Source organism: Salminus brasiliensis, chromosome 3 (assembly GCF_030463535.1).
Source record: "Salminus brasiliensis chromosome 3, fSalBra1.hap2, whole genome shotgun sequence".
Taxonomy (NCBI): domain Eukaryota; kingdom Metazoa; phylum Chordata; class Actinopteri; order Characiformes; family Bryconidae; genus Salminus; species Salminus brasiliensis.
Genome location: NC_132880.1, coordinates 37,676,894 through 37,691,110, shown reverse-complemented (window position 1 = coordinate 37,691,110; position 14,217 = coordinate 37,676,894). Strand labels below are relative to the sequence as shown.

At 40.5% G+C, this 14,217-nt stretch overlaps 1 protein-coding gene across 1 annotated transcript in view; it reads right to left on the bottom strand.

The window, feature by feature from the left end:
- The window catches only part of csmd2 (CUB and Sushi multiple domains 2), a 391,624-nt gene that overhangs the window by 125,702 nt on the left and 251,705 nt on the right, over window positions 1-14,217 (bottom strand). Inside the window, exon 25 of the mRNA XM_072676048.1 lies at window positions 8,251-8,377. Within this exon, the coding sequence (XP_072532149.1) occupies window positions 8,251-8,377 (127 nt within the window). The remainder of the gene's footprint in view (window positions 1-8,250; window positions 8,378-14,217) is intronic.

Here is a 14,217-nt window from a genome sequence, read left to right as displayed (position 1 = left end):
GTCCATAGTGTAAGTAGACTTCAGAGAACAGCTTAAAATTCTAAATAAATAGATTCTACCACCTTTAACATTTAGCTGCTTTATGTTTTGAAAGCTATTAGGCATGTGATTTTCTCACGTCATTGAAAATTTACAGTGTAATTCTCACATTACTTGGAAAATGGGCAGTCTGTGTGTGCGTGTGTGTGCGTGTGTGTGTGCATGTGTTTTCCCCAATTCATTCTGCTCTATGTTTATGTGTGGACGCTCTATGAGAAATGACATGAACAATGAGCTTCATTTCTTCCAGCAGTTTCCGCTAGTCCTTTTCCAGCAACGTTCCGCCATCTTTACACTCGTCAGCGGATCAGGCCTGTGCAGCTTCTCTCGGGCGTGACACAGTCAGCCTGGAGCTGCTGTTTCTGTCTATTTTCTGAATCTGTTAGCTCAGAAACACTTTAGGGAAGGGCTTGGCTAACACATTGCTCACAAGCTAATACTGCACAATACAGCACCATAGATCAGTAAGTACACTCACAACAGCATGCTGTGGGCATGAACCATACCTCTAAAAATGCACTAGACTAACTTATTTAGCAACATCACTGACGAGTTAAAATCACCAACACTTTGACATAGTTGGCCTTTATCATGGCTAAAACAACATCAAATCAACATGAGGATTGAGCTGTGAAGTTTACTTGGGGCCGAGCACTATATTATTTGGCCTGTGTTTAATTCATAATGCAAATTATGTGGCAGAAATAACACAATTCGAAGTATATATATATATATATATATATATATATATATATATATATATATATATATATATATATATTATTTTAAGTTCAATTAAATATTTTTAATAATTCATAGTAGTTTACATTGAATGTTCCTGTAACACTTTTAATATTCAATATCCAACATGCACTATGTGGACAAAAGTATTGGGACGCCTGCTCATTCAGTGTTTCTCCCGGTATCAAGGTTATTAAAACAAACAAAAAAAATAGTTCATCCTGCTTTTTTTGGCATAACTGTCTCCACTGTCCAGGGAAGGCTTTCTACTAGATTTTGGAAGTGCACTACTGTGAGGATCGCTACCCGTCATCCCTAACTCATCCCAAAAGTACTTTCCACAGTTCCACTGCTCCACAGCTCAATGCTGGGGGGCTTTATACCCCTCTAGCCCACACCTGGCAATAGATTAAATTTCATCTGCTCCAGAGTGTCCTATTGTATTGGCCATACATTTCTATAGGGACTAGACACGCTGTGTGTGTGTGTGCATTTGCACATCTGTGTCAGCAATGGTTACAACCCATTTGTAATCATTTGAAGAGGTGTCCACAAATGTTTGGACATGTAGTGTACCTTTCAGTATGTTGTATAATATTATCTAATATTTAAATTGTAAGAACAGTAGATGTTTTATGAGCTGAAAATTATTTTGCTAGCACAGCAACTTGAGATAATAGTGAGAATGACATATCTGTTATTCCCATTCCGGACCTGGAACACTGGCACTATGTAACTTAGGTGGAGCTCCACAAGACCTCCCGCAAGAACTGCATAAAGCTTAATGGCGCACAACACAAATCAACAGCTTGGTCAATAGACCAAAGAAAATGTTGGAGGAGGCGAGGACAAGACAAATAGAGAGTGACCAAACAAGAGAGCGGACAAGAACAAACCTAGCACTGACTTTGACTTGTTAGTAAAGAGATAAAATGCTGTAAGACAGATGCAGATCTGGTCATCATCCTGTTAAACTAGATATAATATATATTTTATTTTATTTTTTTAATAACATTTAAAATCATTTTAGCTGCTTACTTGTCTTGTGTTGTTGCACTTGCCTGATGTTTTACTGTGCCAGCAAAGTTGTGGACTTGCTAATTTCTGATCACAAGCTAAGTCAGCCTATTTCCATAGAGGTTTTGTATCAGTTCCTGTCTAGGTGTGTTGGCTAGCTTGCCACTTAAGCTTCACTTTGCATCAATGGAATCTGAGTTTAGTAAAATTAATTTAGCTGTTTGCATATTAGCATCCCCCACCATCCCCACATGTTATAGCCAGGTGTTAGCTGCACTCACTGATATATGGAATATGATTTGCACCATCCGTCTAATATTGGGCAGGACCCCCTTTTGCACCACAACAGATCTGAGCATTTAAGGCATGGATTCCACAAGGCCTCTGAAAGCCCATCTGGCACCAAAACATTACAATGTGATTATATAAAAAATTGGTGTAAATATAATATAACTATATATAACCATAACTATAGATGTATAAAGGCTAATGTGTGACTTGTGAGAGGATGAATAAGGGGGTGAGCATGTGTGTGTGTGTGTGTGTTGAGGGTTTGGGGTCGCTTCAGCCTCTGTTAATTCGTCAGATTTCCTTCGCGAGTCCCGATGAGCCTCTGGATCCTCTGAGCTGCAACTGGGCTGTGCAAAGCCGGCTCGGCTACAACAGGCTTAGCGGCTGGCTAATCTCTCACGCCTGAGAGACAGCGCAGCCTAGACATGTCTGTCTATATGTGTGTGTATGTGTGTGAGTGAGAAGTGGCTCTTGAAGGTAATTATCACCTTCGCCAAACAGTGCTGGATCAGAGGTGGAGATGTGCCTGTGATGAGAAGATGAAAGAGGGATGAAACATGCTCTTCTCCTTCTCTCCCTAAAGCCCTGCAGTGTGTCGCATCCCGTCAGCGTAACACACCATCCTAATCCCACCACTAAACACCGCACCCTACCCCCCTGCACCTCCACGCTCAAACTCCATCATTAAATATCTGCTGCTGATGTCCATTTCTCGAAGGGTTCCTGCTGCAACACAGTCTGCTTACATCCTAGTTCCTACCTGATGCTGCTCAGGCAGCTCCTGCGAATCGTGTCTGGTACAGTCGCTCACTCAAGCTCACACACACACACACACACACACACACACAGACAGCACAGCCTTATTAGAGACCCTGCATTAGTGCCAGAGTCGTCCCAGTCCTAATGCATTGCAAATGACCTTGAATAATTGATCACGCAAGATGGGATCAAAGGAACGTATGCATACCTTACAGTACTGAGGTGAGGCCTGAGACAGGCAGGCAGCTGAGCCTCTAATTACCCTCTGTCTCCAGTGCATGCACACATATGTAAACACCCACGCAGACCTGGAATGCACAGGTGTCTAAATTTGCCAAAGCATGCCAAGTACTCACGTATTAACACACACAAACACACACATACACAAATGTGCACACATATACTCAGAGAAATAAAAGAAGCCTGTTAATTCAAGAGAAAGGGAGGGAAGAGAGAGAGACAGAGAGAGAGAGAGAGAGAGAGAGAGAGAGAGAGAGAGAGAGAGACTGAGAGAGAGAGAGAGAGATACAGACAGACAGACAGACAGAAAGGGGGGATTATGCTCTTCACTTGGACTGCAACATCTTGTATCCTATAGCAACACTAATGAGCCTGATCACACACACATGCACACACTCACACACTTGCATCTTTCCCACTTCTCAAATAATTAGAGGCCAGCTATCAAAGTCATTGTGGGAGTTTAGCAGTTTTATCTACGCTGACTTGCCAAATTCTCTGGTACACCTAATTTTAACCCCACTCTGGCCATTTTACCAGGTATGCCTACCATGTATGCTTTTGGACTTTTATACCTTCAAGGCACAGCAGCATTTGTAGCATTTTCCCAATTTACTCACCACAGTCCCCAAATCCCACCACAGTGTACACGAACGAGCCACTTTACCAGACAAATCTACATTGTAGCCCATAGCTCATCTTTTACTGTACACAATTTGAGTTAACCACCCTGGCTGGATATAATTGGTTGGTGGGCTGTTCTTAAACCAGTAAATCTAATGAACCACTGAGGTGTTTAAAAATCAATGCTGCAACACTGCAACACACACTACCTTGCCACTGCCATGTCAGTCTTACTGCAATGCTTGGTGCAATCCTCCATCCAAATAACATCAGGGCTATTATGGAGTCAAACTAGGGTCTTTAATCGGGACAGGAAAAAAGAGCCGGTAAAGAGGATGCTAGCCTGGTTCAGCTGGCCTGGCCTGGGTGAGCTGTGTGGTGGCGGCTCCAGCTGAAGACGTAAAGCGTCCATGACACAACTTTCCATTTTTGTCCCACATCTCTCCTCTTCACATGCCCCCCACATTAAAAGTAGGTCACAATAGACATGTAAATAAAAAAAGAGGAATGTAAAAATGGAAAGTCCTGCAGGAAACAAAAGGAATGTAAAACATGTAACACAAAGAAAAAGATTTTAAATGTTGCAGTAAAAAAAGGCACCACAATTTCTCTTCTTTGTTTGCAATAATAATACATTTTTGCAACTCATTGAGACCTCATCTTTGCCACCTTGGCAAAATTCGAGCAAGTCAAGTTGAGTCCCTGTTATAGGTCAAGCAAGTCTGCAGTCATACAAAATGATGTTGCTCCAGTTTCTCAGTTAAAAGACAGAGAGCTTTTCAAGTGGCCATTAAGAGCTCTCAGATGCCTTCAGAAAGAAGGTTTTTAGATGCAGGTGAGTCTGGGAAGGGGTTTTAAAAGATCTCAGAACACTTAGAAATCAGTCATTTCACTGTCCACACATCAGTTACAAGCGATCTCCCAACATGGCCAGTTCAGGCTGTCCTAGCAAGTCCAACCCAAGAACAGACCACAAAGTGTGTAAAGAAGTCATCAATATAATGTAAAGTCTCCTAAAACGTTATCATGGGACCTACAGGTAGCTCTTGCCACAGTTGATGTCAAAGTACAGCCTCTACCATCAAAAAGAGTTTAATTTTAATGGGAGATGTGCAAAGAAGAAACCCTGACCATATTAAAACAGAAAATAAAAAAAAAGACTAAAGTTTGCTGGTGTAAATCCAGACTAAGACCAGGACTTGTGCTTCAGTGCTTTGGTCTTGACCTCATTTCCAGACAGATTTTGAGCCTCCACAATTTCTCACCATAAATGAATGTGGACCAGAGTGCATTGTAAAATGTCAGTACTAAATGGACATTAATTCACTAGCAGACATTTACTAGCAGACTCTCTACTCTGGTTAAAGAGTACCAGCAACTCTGTTCAGTTAAAATTTTGGAGACCCTAAATTTCTACTTTGTTGTGTGCTCCAAAAATGAAGCGTACAGTGCCTGCATTCTGCGCTTTTGCCCTGAGTGCTGGCACGGCACATGGTTGTGCAACCCGAATTTGGTGGTCATTGCGCTGTGCTTCATATAAAAAGGACATTTGAAGGAGCTCTTGCACAGCAGGTACAGCTCTATGGGCATTTGTATGAATCCTTAATGAGAGACCATATTATAGTTAAATTCCTCTAAACTCTACAACGGTGACAAATCACAACACCACCTGTGTTAAACAACGCAAATCTGCTAGTCATACCAGTCACACACCTGCTCCTTTATGTCACTTTAAAGATTTCTCTTGCATCATTATTATTATTTTTACTGGAATATTCCAGCTTTAGGCTTAAATGGTCAATTCCACCTTAAATAGTGCAGAAGATATGGCATACTGCAAGTACTGCAATGCTGTTTTAGGGTGGAATATTAATTTTAAGATGTGGAAAGCACAAAGCAAACTCTGCATTGTTTATTTCTTTATAAATTATGTTCTGAAGCATTTTATATCAGTCAGATCCAGTGAATATGTGAATCAAAGCCATGAGGTGTCAGCCCTTTATTAAAACTGGCACAAAGTCTACTATATTTATAACAAATGCTCCAATCTGGTCAGTAGTGGTCCTATGGTGGCCCTTTATATGAATGGACAGAGTAAAGGAGAGCTGACAAATTCTGCATAGTAACAGATGGGCTACAGTTACTGTAAACCTGCAAAGTGCATCTATATGGTAGACGTACTTGACAAAAAGGTCAATGAATATTGACACAGGGATGAACAAACTGCCAACTCAGTGTATTTAGCAACAGATAAACACCTGTTCTGAAAGCAAAACATACACTGTTGTGCATCTATGATAAAAAAAAAAGATATTGATCTTGTTCTACACATTCTGCTCTGGTCTTTATCCTTATCCTGTCATGACAAAGTGTCTGGTTTCAGGTCAGCTAAAAACCCATGAGTACTGCTGCTGGATCGCAAGAAGAGAAGGAACACAAGGTCAGGTAACCATCATCATTCCGTGTGTCACCTTCGATTTCCCCCACCGTTTCTCTCTGAAGCTAACAAGCACCTGGAGAGCTGAGAAGGCGCTTGATAAGGTCCCGTTATCGATATTCAGAGACTCCTTGTTGTCTCAAAGAGCAAAGGGCCTTAACAGCTCCACAGCAAACCCTGATGATAATGACGTTCGGCCTCATTCCTCAATAGCAGTAATTTGCAGACAAACAAAAGCACAAGAGTGGATGTTCGGGAGTTCACCTTCACCATCTTTAGCATCAAGCCCTCCACTCAAACTTGGAATGGGGGAAAAATGTTTATAAGGCTGAAGCAGGGCGAGTCTGGGAAAGATCCAGAGTGCGTCTGAAGGACGGGGGGTCTGATAAACAGCGCTGTTAGAGCCGAGCACCAATTAGGCAGCGCCCAACACTGAGATTTCATGCAAAATTACACTGGCGAAACGAGCGACAATTAACGAGGGCGCATGTTCATTCATTAGCGGCGAAAGGCAGCGATTTGCAGGGGGGGAGGGGAGAGGTCAGTCTGTAGGACTGCCAAAGCACTAATGTCCTCCTAGCATCTCCCAGTCAAGCTGACTAAAACAGCGGCCTAGAACAATGTTGGCACACTGCGAGTACTCAGACTGAGGGCCAATCACACACAGAGCTCTCACATCATGCCCTCTGATTAGAACCTGCGAGCAAGGGGGTGTGAGGAAGACAAAGATAACAGAAGTCTAAAGTTACTACCATAGTTGTGCTACACTAACTAATTAGCTCTGTAGTTTGTAACATAGGCCCCTGGTTTGTGTAACAATCAGTGAGCTACAATCAGTCTTAATCCACCTGCTTATTATGCTGTCTGTCATCTACATGCCACCAGTTGCATGTCCATTATAGACACTTTTAACAGTAGACTGGGGTTAGCAAGGAAACAGCCAATAAGGATATTCAGTAAAAATCATATATGCCTTGTGATGTGTTATGTCTCAGTTGCACACACAGATGAGCCAACAGTCGCTTTTCATAGACAGACGACTTTGCCAGAGCATCTCCAAAGAGCAAGACTGGTCAGACTGTGGTCTAAGGAGACAAATCACAAACCTGCATCAGGATGCGGGGCACCCAAGGCTCATCAATGGGCAACAAAGGCTATCCCATCTGGGTAGAACCAACGAAAGGGCTACTAATACATATCGATTTTCTTTTTTTTTTTTTTTTTTTGTGGTGTGGTGACATACACTGTGTCTTTTGTTTGGCAGCCATCGCTGTCAGTGATTTGACCCTTATATGAGTAGCTGCATGCTTAATCACAGATAATTATTGTAATTTTACATAAAATCTAATGTTATTTAAGAAAGCAGAAAAGTACTGTATAAATAATATAGGAGTATATTGACAGATAAAGGCTGTAATTTTACAAGGTTTTGTACACAATTAAAAAAGCAAAAAAACAAACAAACAAACTTAATTTTCCATAAAATTATCATTTTTTTACAGTGTAGTCCCACACACAGCAGAATGCAACACATTGTAGTGTGACATTCTTCCTGTGAGTGATATTAAAAAATGTATGTATGTATGTTTGTATGTATGCATGTATCCCACCTACTGTAAGTTCAGCCCAGATGCGACAGCCTTTGTTGTCTTTCTTCATTAACTAACCTGTTGAAAGTTTGTGGTTTGTCCCTCCTCTAACCACTGCTGGTCGGTATTCACCACTTTTGCCCAGAAGTACCCCACAAGCCTAGCAGACTCAGTAGTCTGGTCATAACGGCTTGGCCCTTGTCAAAGTCTTTCAGATCTTCACACCAGTCCAGTTCTCCAGCATCAAACACTTCAACTACGAGAACCGACTATTTTGTTATCGTATATTGCAGACCTTGACCCCTTAAGATCCCCATTTTCGAGAGAACTGTTCTGTTTGTGTCAATGAGCTGCATGTGAGAAGATCCAAGGTTAGAGAGCAGAAGAAAGGTGGACAACATTAAATGTTGATGAAGATGTCAAAAGTAGGGATGGGGTGAGGGATTGATGCATGGAAATAAGTGGAGGGAAGACTGAGGGAGGTGGAGCGTTGGAAAACAGAGAGTTATGTACCCGATGGTGCTTCCAGGTGCAGCTTCGATAGTCCACACGCAATGCAGGTTGTGCTCGTAGGGCGCTGGGTAGCCAGGAGACAGGATCCGACCCGCTGGATCGTCTTTAATCGTCCCACCACACTCAGCTGCATGCGGACGAAAGAAACGCAGAGTTAGAAACGACAATGCAAACGTTTTACACACCTGGTCTAAAAATAGCTGTCAGCTACTTCCTGCACTCATGTAAAAGGCAAAATTTTATCGACTTACATTTGACAGTTAATGTAGGCTTAAAGCTGCCACTTCAGCACTGTGCAAACTGTGCTTCTCACAATCACACATCTCTATTACAAACACGGATCTTTATGAAACCAAAAATGGTCCTTCTTGTATGGTAGGATTCAAAGAACCACTTGAAACACCTTTATTTTTACATGGACATGGATTGCATCGTGTGGTATGATTTATCCCTTTAAACCCTGGATCTAGGTGAACCTTCATTACTACTATAATTTACTTTCACTTTAACATGCCATAAAATAGAGCCCTGTGGCACTCCACAAAAGCTGGTAAACAAAGGGGAGCAGCGGTGGCTTAGCGGTTTAGACACTGGGCTACTGATGACAGGGTTGTGAGTTTGATACCGGGGCTGTTGGTCACTCACTGTGTATGTTTGCTCACTAGATTGTATGTGTGTGTTCACTGAACAGATGGATTGAAGACAAAGGCCAAATGGTGAATATGGTTGTCTTGTTTAAATAGATTGGCTAATATTTTTTTTCCTCTAGGATTAAAAATTGAGCAATCCTTGAAACCCATAAACGTCATAGCTGGTCAGTTATATTTAGGATAAGTGGGAATTCTGTGAATTTAATATTCTTGCCAAACAGTCAATGTAATAAAGAAGACAAACACTCAACAATTCAGCATTCGCAGAGCTGCTCTAAAACCAGCAATGCTTTAAAGCAGGTAATGCAGTTTTGCAAGAGCAAGAAAAGGGAGTGCTGTAGCCATGGGTAGTCCGCAGTGCAGGATCCTCTCAGCATGGATGGGGACACAATGTGCCGAATATGATGCATCATCATGTGGCAGGGGCCAGTATAACTTTCCACTTTAAAATAATACATTCCGCGGAGGGCCGAGCTTTATGAGCGATGGGCAGAATAATGCAGTAGTATATCACGCTCGGCATTGAGACATCCCTGGGGAGGGCATATTTCCTTTGGCTAATATCACTGATAGGGTTTCAGTAATATCTCCTGCTCTGGGCGGGCCCATCCATCTTGCGGTAGGGATGGTGGTGGTGTCACGCCGCCGGGCACAAATCACTTGTTTGTCACCAAGGTAGGGGCCCAAGCATGCACCTCAGCTTCAGTTTCACGGATCAGGAAGCAATGAGCTCCTTACACTCCGCACCCCCTGTCCCTGAGGTCATACAGATCAAATATGTGCTTCTTCACACTGTACACCCACACAGAAACACACACACACACACACACAAACAGTGTGAACCTTAGAGGCATGTTCTTGCATCCTGCATAGTCATAAGAAACCGACCCCACAGACAGTACTTATTTATAGCAGTAATGGTTAATCAGATGCTACTGATTGGAGGTGACTCAATAAGACTCAATAAAGGCCACAATGAACTGCAATTCATGAGACTGCTCTCAGCTCTAGACACATACACACACACTCACACACAAACACAGCCAGCATACATATATACAAAATATAGCTACATATATTTTTTCTAATGACATTTACTTTCCATGTGTGGCAGGTTACACTGTTAGGAGAGATAAGGTGCAACTGTCAACTGTCAATCACGCTAGCATTAGGATTCTGAAAAAAAGGCCCATATCCTACATTTTCCTTGAATTGTTTTTAATTTGAAAATATTGTTTATTTATTTATTATTATTCAACATTATTTATTATTATTCAACTTATACAACTTCCATCCATTTGAATTAAACAGACTCTTGGTGTTACAGTGCCTTCTATTATCATTATATGCAAATGATCTTTGTTGTAATTGCCCTGTATTTTGTCTTGTTAAAAAAAGTAGTCCAGGCTGAAACATGCCTTAGAACTTATATATGATATATGTAAATATGCAGCATTACAAAACATTCAAAACATGCAATTTTTGCAGCTTAGGTTTCACATATCATCTGTATGGTCTCAGGAGTGAACAATGTAAATGTATTTAAAATGAGCAATGTTTACACACTCCTCACACAAATTGAGGAAAATGTGGTTCCTCATTACGTTTTTAATATATGTAGAACATAGTGGTACCTCACCACTCTGTCTGGAAGCTTTATTAAGCAACTCTAAACAAGCACTGTAGCACTCCTATCTGACATTACATACAGTACTGCTGAGATCTCACAGAAGAAAATGGTTATTGTGCATTAAAAGCAAATACAAATGGACATAAACAGTAAACAGTAGTCACTGGTCAGAATGTGCTGACTTTCAGTAAAGTTTATTGTAGTATATTATTATATTAAAGCTTCATTAATTGGCAAGATAAACACAGTTAGAAGAACACAGGGTTGGTGGCTGACATCTCTGTGCTTCCAGTCACTGTATGGATTTGTTCAGTTCCACCTGCAGCTCACCTGATTTCCTTAGGAAGAGCTTTGAAATTGATAAAGTTCACATATTCACACAAATCACAATATACTGCTTATACTATATACTGCTTGTATTTATTTTATGTAACATATTTAGATAAATAGCTTAGCATGTCTAATTCTCAGATGTTGAAGACGTTTGCACACTAGTGTTATTTGATGTTATCACTCATTAGGTCGAATGGGCTTTCATAAAGCTTGACCAATTTTGAAACAGCTGCTACAAAATAACACATTTGTGGGCGGGGCAGTTACATGTCACTCAGAGATTTAGATCAACTGTAGAGAGCCTGAATAACAGCTAGTGATGTCCCACTGTCTAATAAAAATGCTTAAAAACAAGCTGCAGAGATGTTAGCCCATTACCTTAATCATTAAAAATCTGCTTAGATTAGATTAATTACAATCATGTATTTTATGGTCTTTTTTATGTTTTCTGATACTCTGTTTTGCTGTTTTTGTCTTCATGACCTCTGAGGACATTAAATTGACTTACATTAATTTCCTTGAGACTTAACCCAACCTTAACATTAACCCTAAACCTAACCTTAACCCAACCCTAAGCCCATTCTAACCTACACTTGCCTAATCAAGCATGTAATGCTTTCAGTTAAGGGGACTTGATTTTTGTCCCTATAAATAGAACAAATCCCCATGATATTACTGTGTAAACAGATTTAGGTCCCCACAACATAAATAATACACACACACACACAATGGGGGCAGCATCCAGCACAATACACTGTCAAAGACTTTAACAGGTGTAAAGACAACTCTGATGGGCTCTAACAACTGTCACTTGTCATTAGAATGAGTAGGTGTCTGAAGTGCCTCACAAACACACACACACACACAGGGTCGCTTCACGACCCCTCATTCAGTCATCAAGAGAGACACATGAATTTGCATGAGGCCACTAAGCTCAACCTGGAGAGACAAACATAGACACAAATAATTACACAGAAGCGAGGGCAGATTTGCGTCAGTCATGTGTATGCCGTGTTGACAGACGTGCAAACTAAGAGGAGACACAGAAACACCGCCGCTGGGCCGCTGTGCAGTGAGGCAGATGTGTTTACACTGCGCCTCAGCACTGTTCTACACATGCCATACATCATCCAGGTCTATGGCTGTAATCATTTGCAGGCCTTTGGCAGAAAACCATGAGTTATGATTTCATGGCATTTTAATAACAATAAATAATAAATGTACTCAAGCACTTCAACCAAAATGGATGACTGTCATTTAATCCAGTAAGCAATGGGCATCAATTAAATGGCAGAAAGACGCTGGACACTAACATCAGACAAACATTGAGTTTTAGTTGAAAATGTAAATATAAACCCAGTGAATGGCAAAACCCAAGTTGTACAAATGTTGAAATTTGGTTAGAAATCACAGTCATATATTTGGCAAAAGCCAACACTGAGTTGACATCAAGCTCCAACATTAGACAGATGTTGAATTTTGGTTGCTTAAAACCACAACATAAAACCAACGTCTGTAAAACCAATATTAAACAGCGTTAGAACATTACAAAAGTTTTTCGCTGGGTTTTAGTCATCATATCTTAACACTAAACATTCTCATTTAATGCCAATATGATGTTTGCATGTGACATCTTGAAGATGTTTAAGGTTTAATTTTGGTTACTTAATATCACAATTTAAGTTCAGCAAAATATCAAAGTCATAGCTGATATATTTCTAGTTCTATTTGGGAGAAAATGGGAATTCTGTCAATTGAATTTCTTGCCAAACAGTCAATGTAATAAAGAAGACAAACACTCAACTATTCAGCATTCTATGTGAAATTGATGTCGGCTCTAGACGTTGTCCTGACATTAAATTTTGGTCACTTCACGTCATGACCTACATTCTTAGCTTTCAGTGCAGGTTAAGGTAAATAAATAGTGAACATTTTGTAGGACGTCAAGACCTAATTTCATCCAGATTGCGACATCTACAGACATTGGTGGCTAGCTGGGAAGGCCTCTGCTCACTTTTGAAAGATAAATAAAAGCCTAGAAGAAACACTGCAATCAAACGCATCTTTCTCTCTCTCCTCTACTATATATCACACCTTTTTTTGTCTTTCCCTCTTTCGCAGCTCTACTCTCTGAACTTCTATCAGATGAATGTTCCCCTAGTGCAGACGGCAGGGTGATAAATCACTATGAAACAAACCCATCTTCTTCAACTCCAGAGATGACCTGCTCCGCAAGTCATGAAACCACACTACTCTCTCTCTCTCTCTCTCTCTCTCTCTCTCTCTCTCTCTGCTTCATACAGTGGTACTGTATGATTATTCTCCCGCTGGGAAGTGACAAAAAAAATATTTGCTCAGCCTTCCGCGGTTGTCCCTCTTCTCTCTCTATATATATATGACTTTCTATCCCACGCCGAGGTCTCCAGAGGCCAGATGCTATGACACAGCAATAAAAAAAAAAAAAAATCAACAGCATTGCAGCATACTTATTGCAGCAGACTGCTGATGTGATTACAATAGAGACATTCTGACTGAGGAAATGAAGAAAAACACACATATAGGTTGCTACACAGGGATGGGCTTGTTAAGCAATTGTACCATTTGAATTTCCACCTTTTTAAATGCAATCTGAATAGTTACGTTATTTTTATTGTTGTAAATAATTTAAGTTAAAGGTTGTCATGCCACGTGGTCCTCCCACCATCTCCTTTTACCCACATAATTGTCACATGCACTTCTTCACCCATCACTCTCAGACTGCTCTCTAGATCAGCATCACCCAAGTACTAACAAAGGGCCTTATTTAATAATTATTCTTAAGAAGATGTGTCTTAAAACCTTTATGCCTTTTTTATGAAGATTCTGAGCATGTGGAAAAGTACTTTTAAAATGTGTGCTAACGGGTGTAGTCTCTTTTCAGACTGCATGAATTTGATCTGATCTGCGCAGGCAAAGTTTTCATAGGATGTAAGAGAATTATATAGTGATTGTTATAGCAATTGTATTAAACTGCAGTTACATGACATCACTGTATACAATGTCCACAATAGTAAGAATGTATGTAATGAACTTTCAGTGCAAGTTGATGTAAATACATTGTCATGTGAAATTCATGTTTTCTTTTTTTAAATATTGTTCATTCATGATACAATGCTGTAACGATGTAAGACTGATTTCAGCCATCAAACACAGAAAACTACAAATCGGGAAAATGGAGTCTGAAGAAACAAATAAACAGTATAGTGACTAGCTTTTTTTTCCAAACAGTGGCAAAAAACAGCGTTAGCAAGCCAACCATCTAACTGTGTTGCTACACAGGTAATACAACTATACTGTCCATGATAGCCTGGTAGC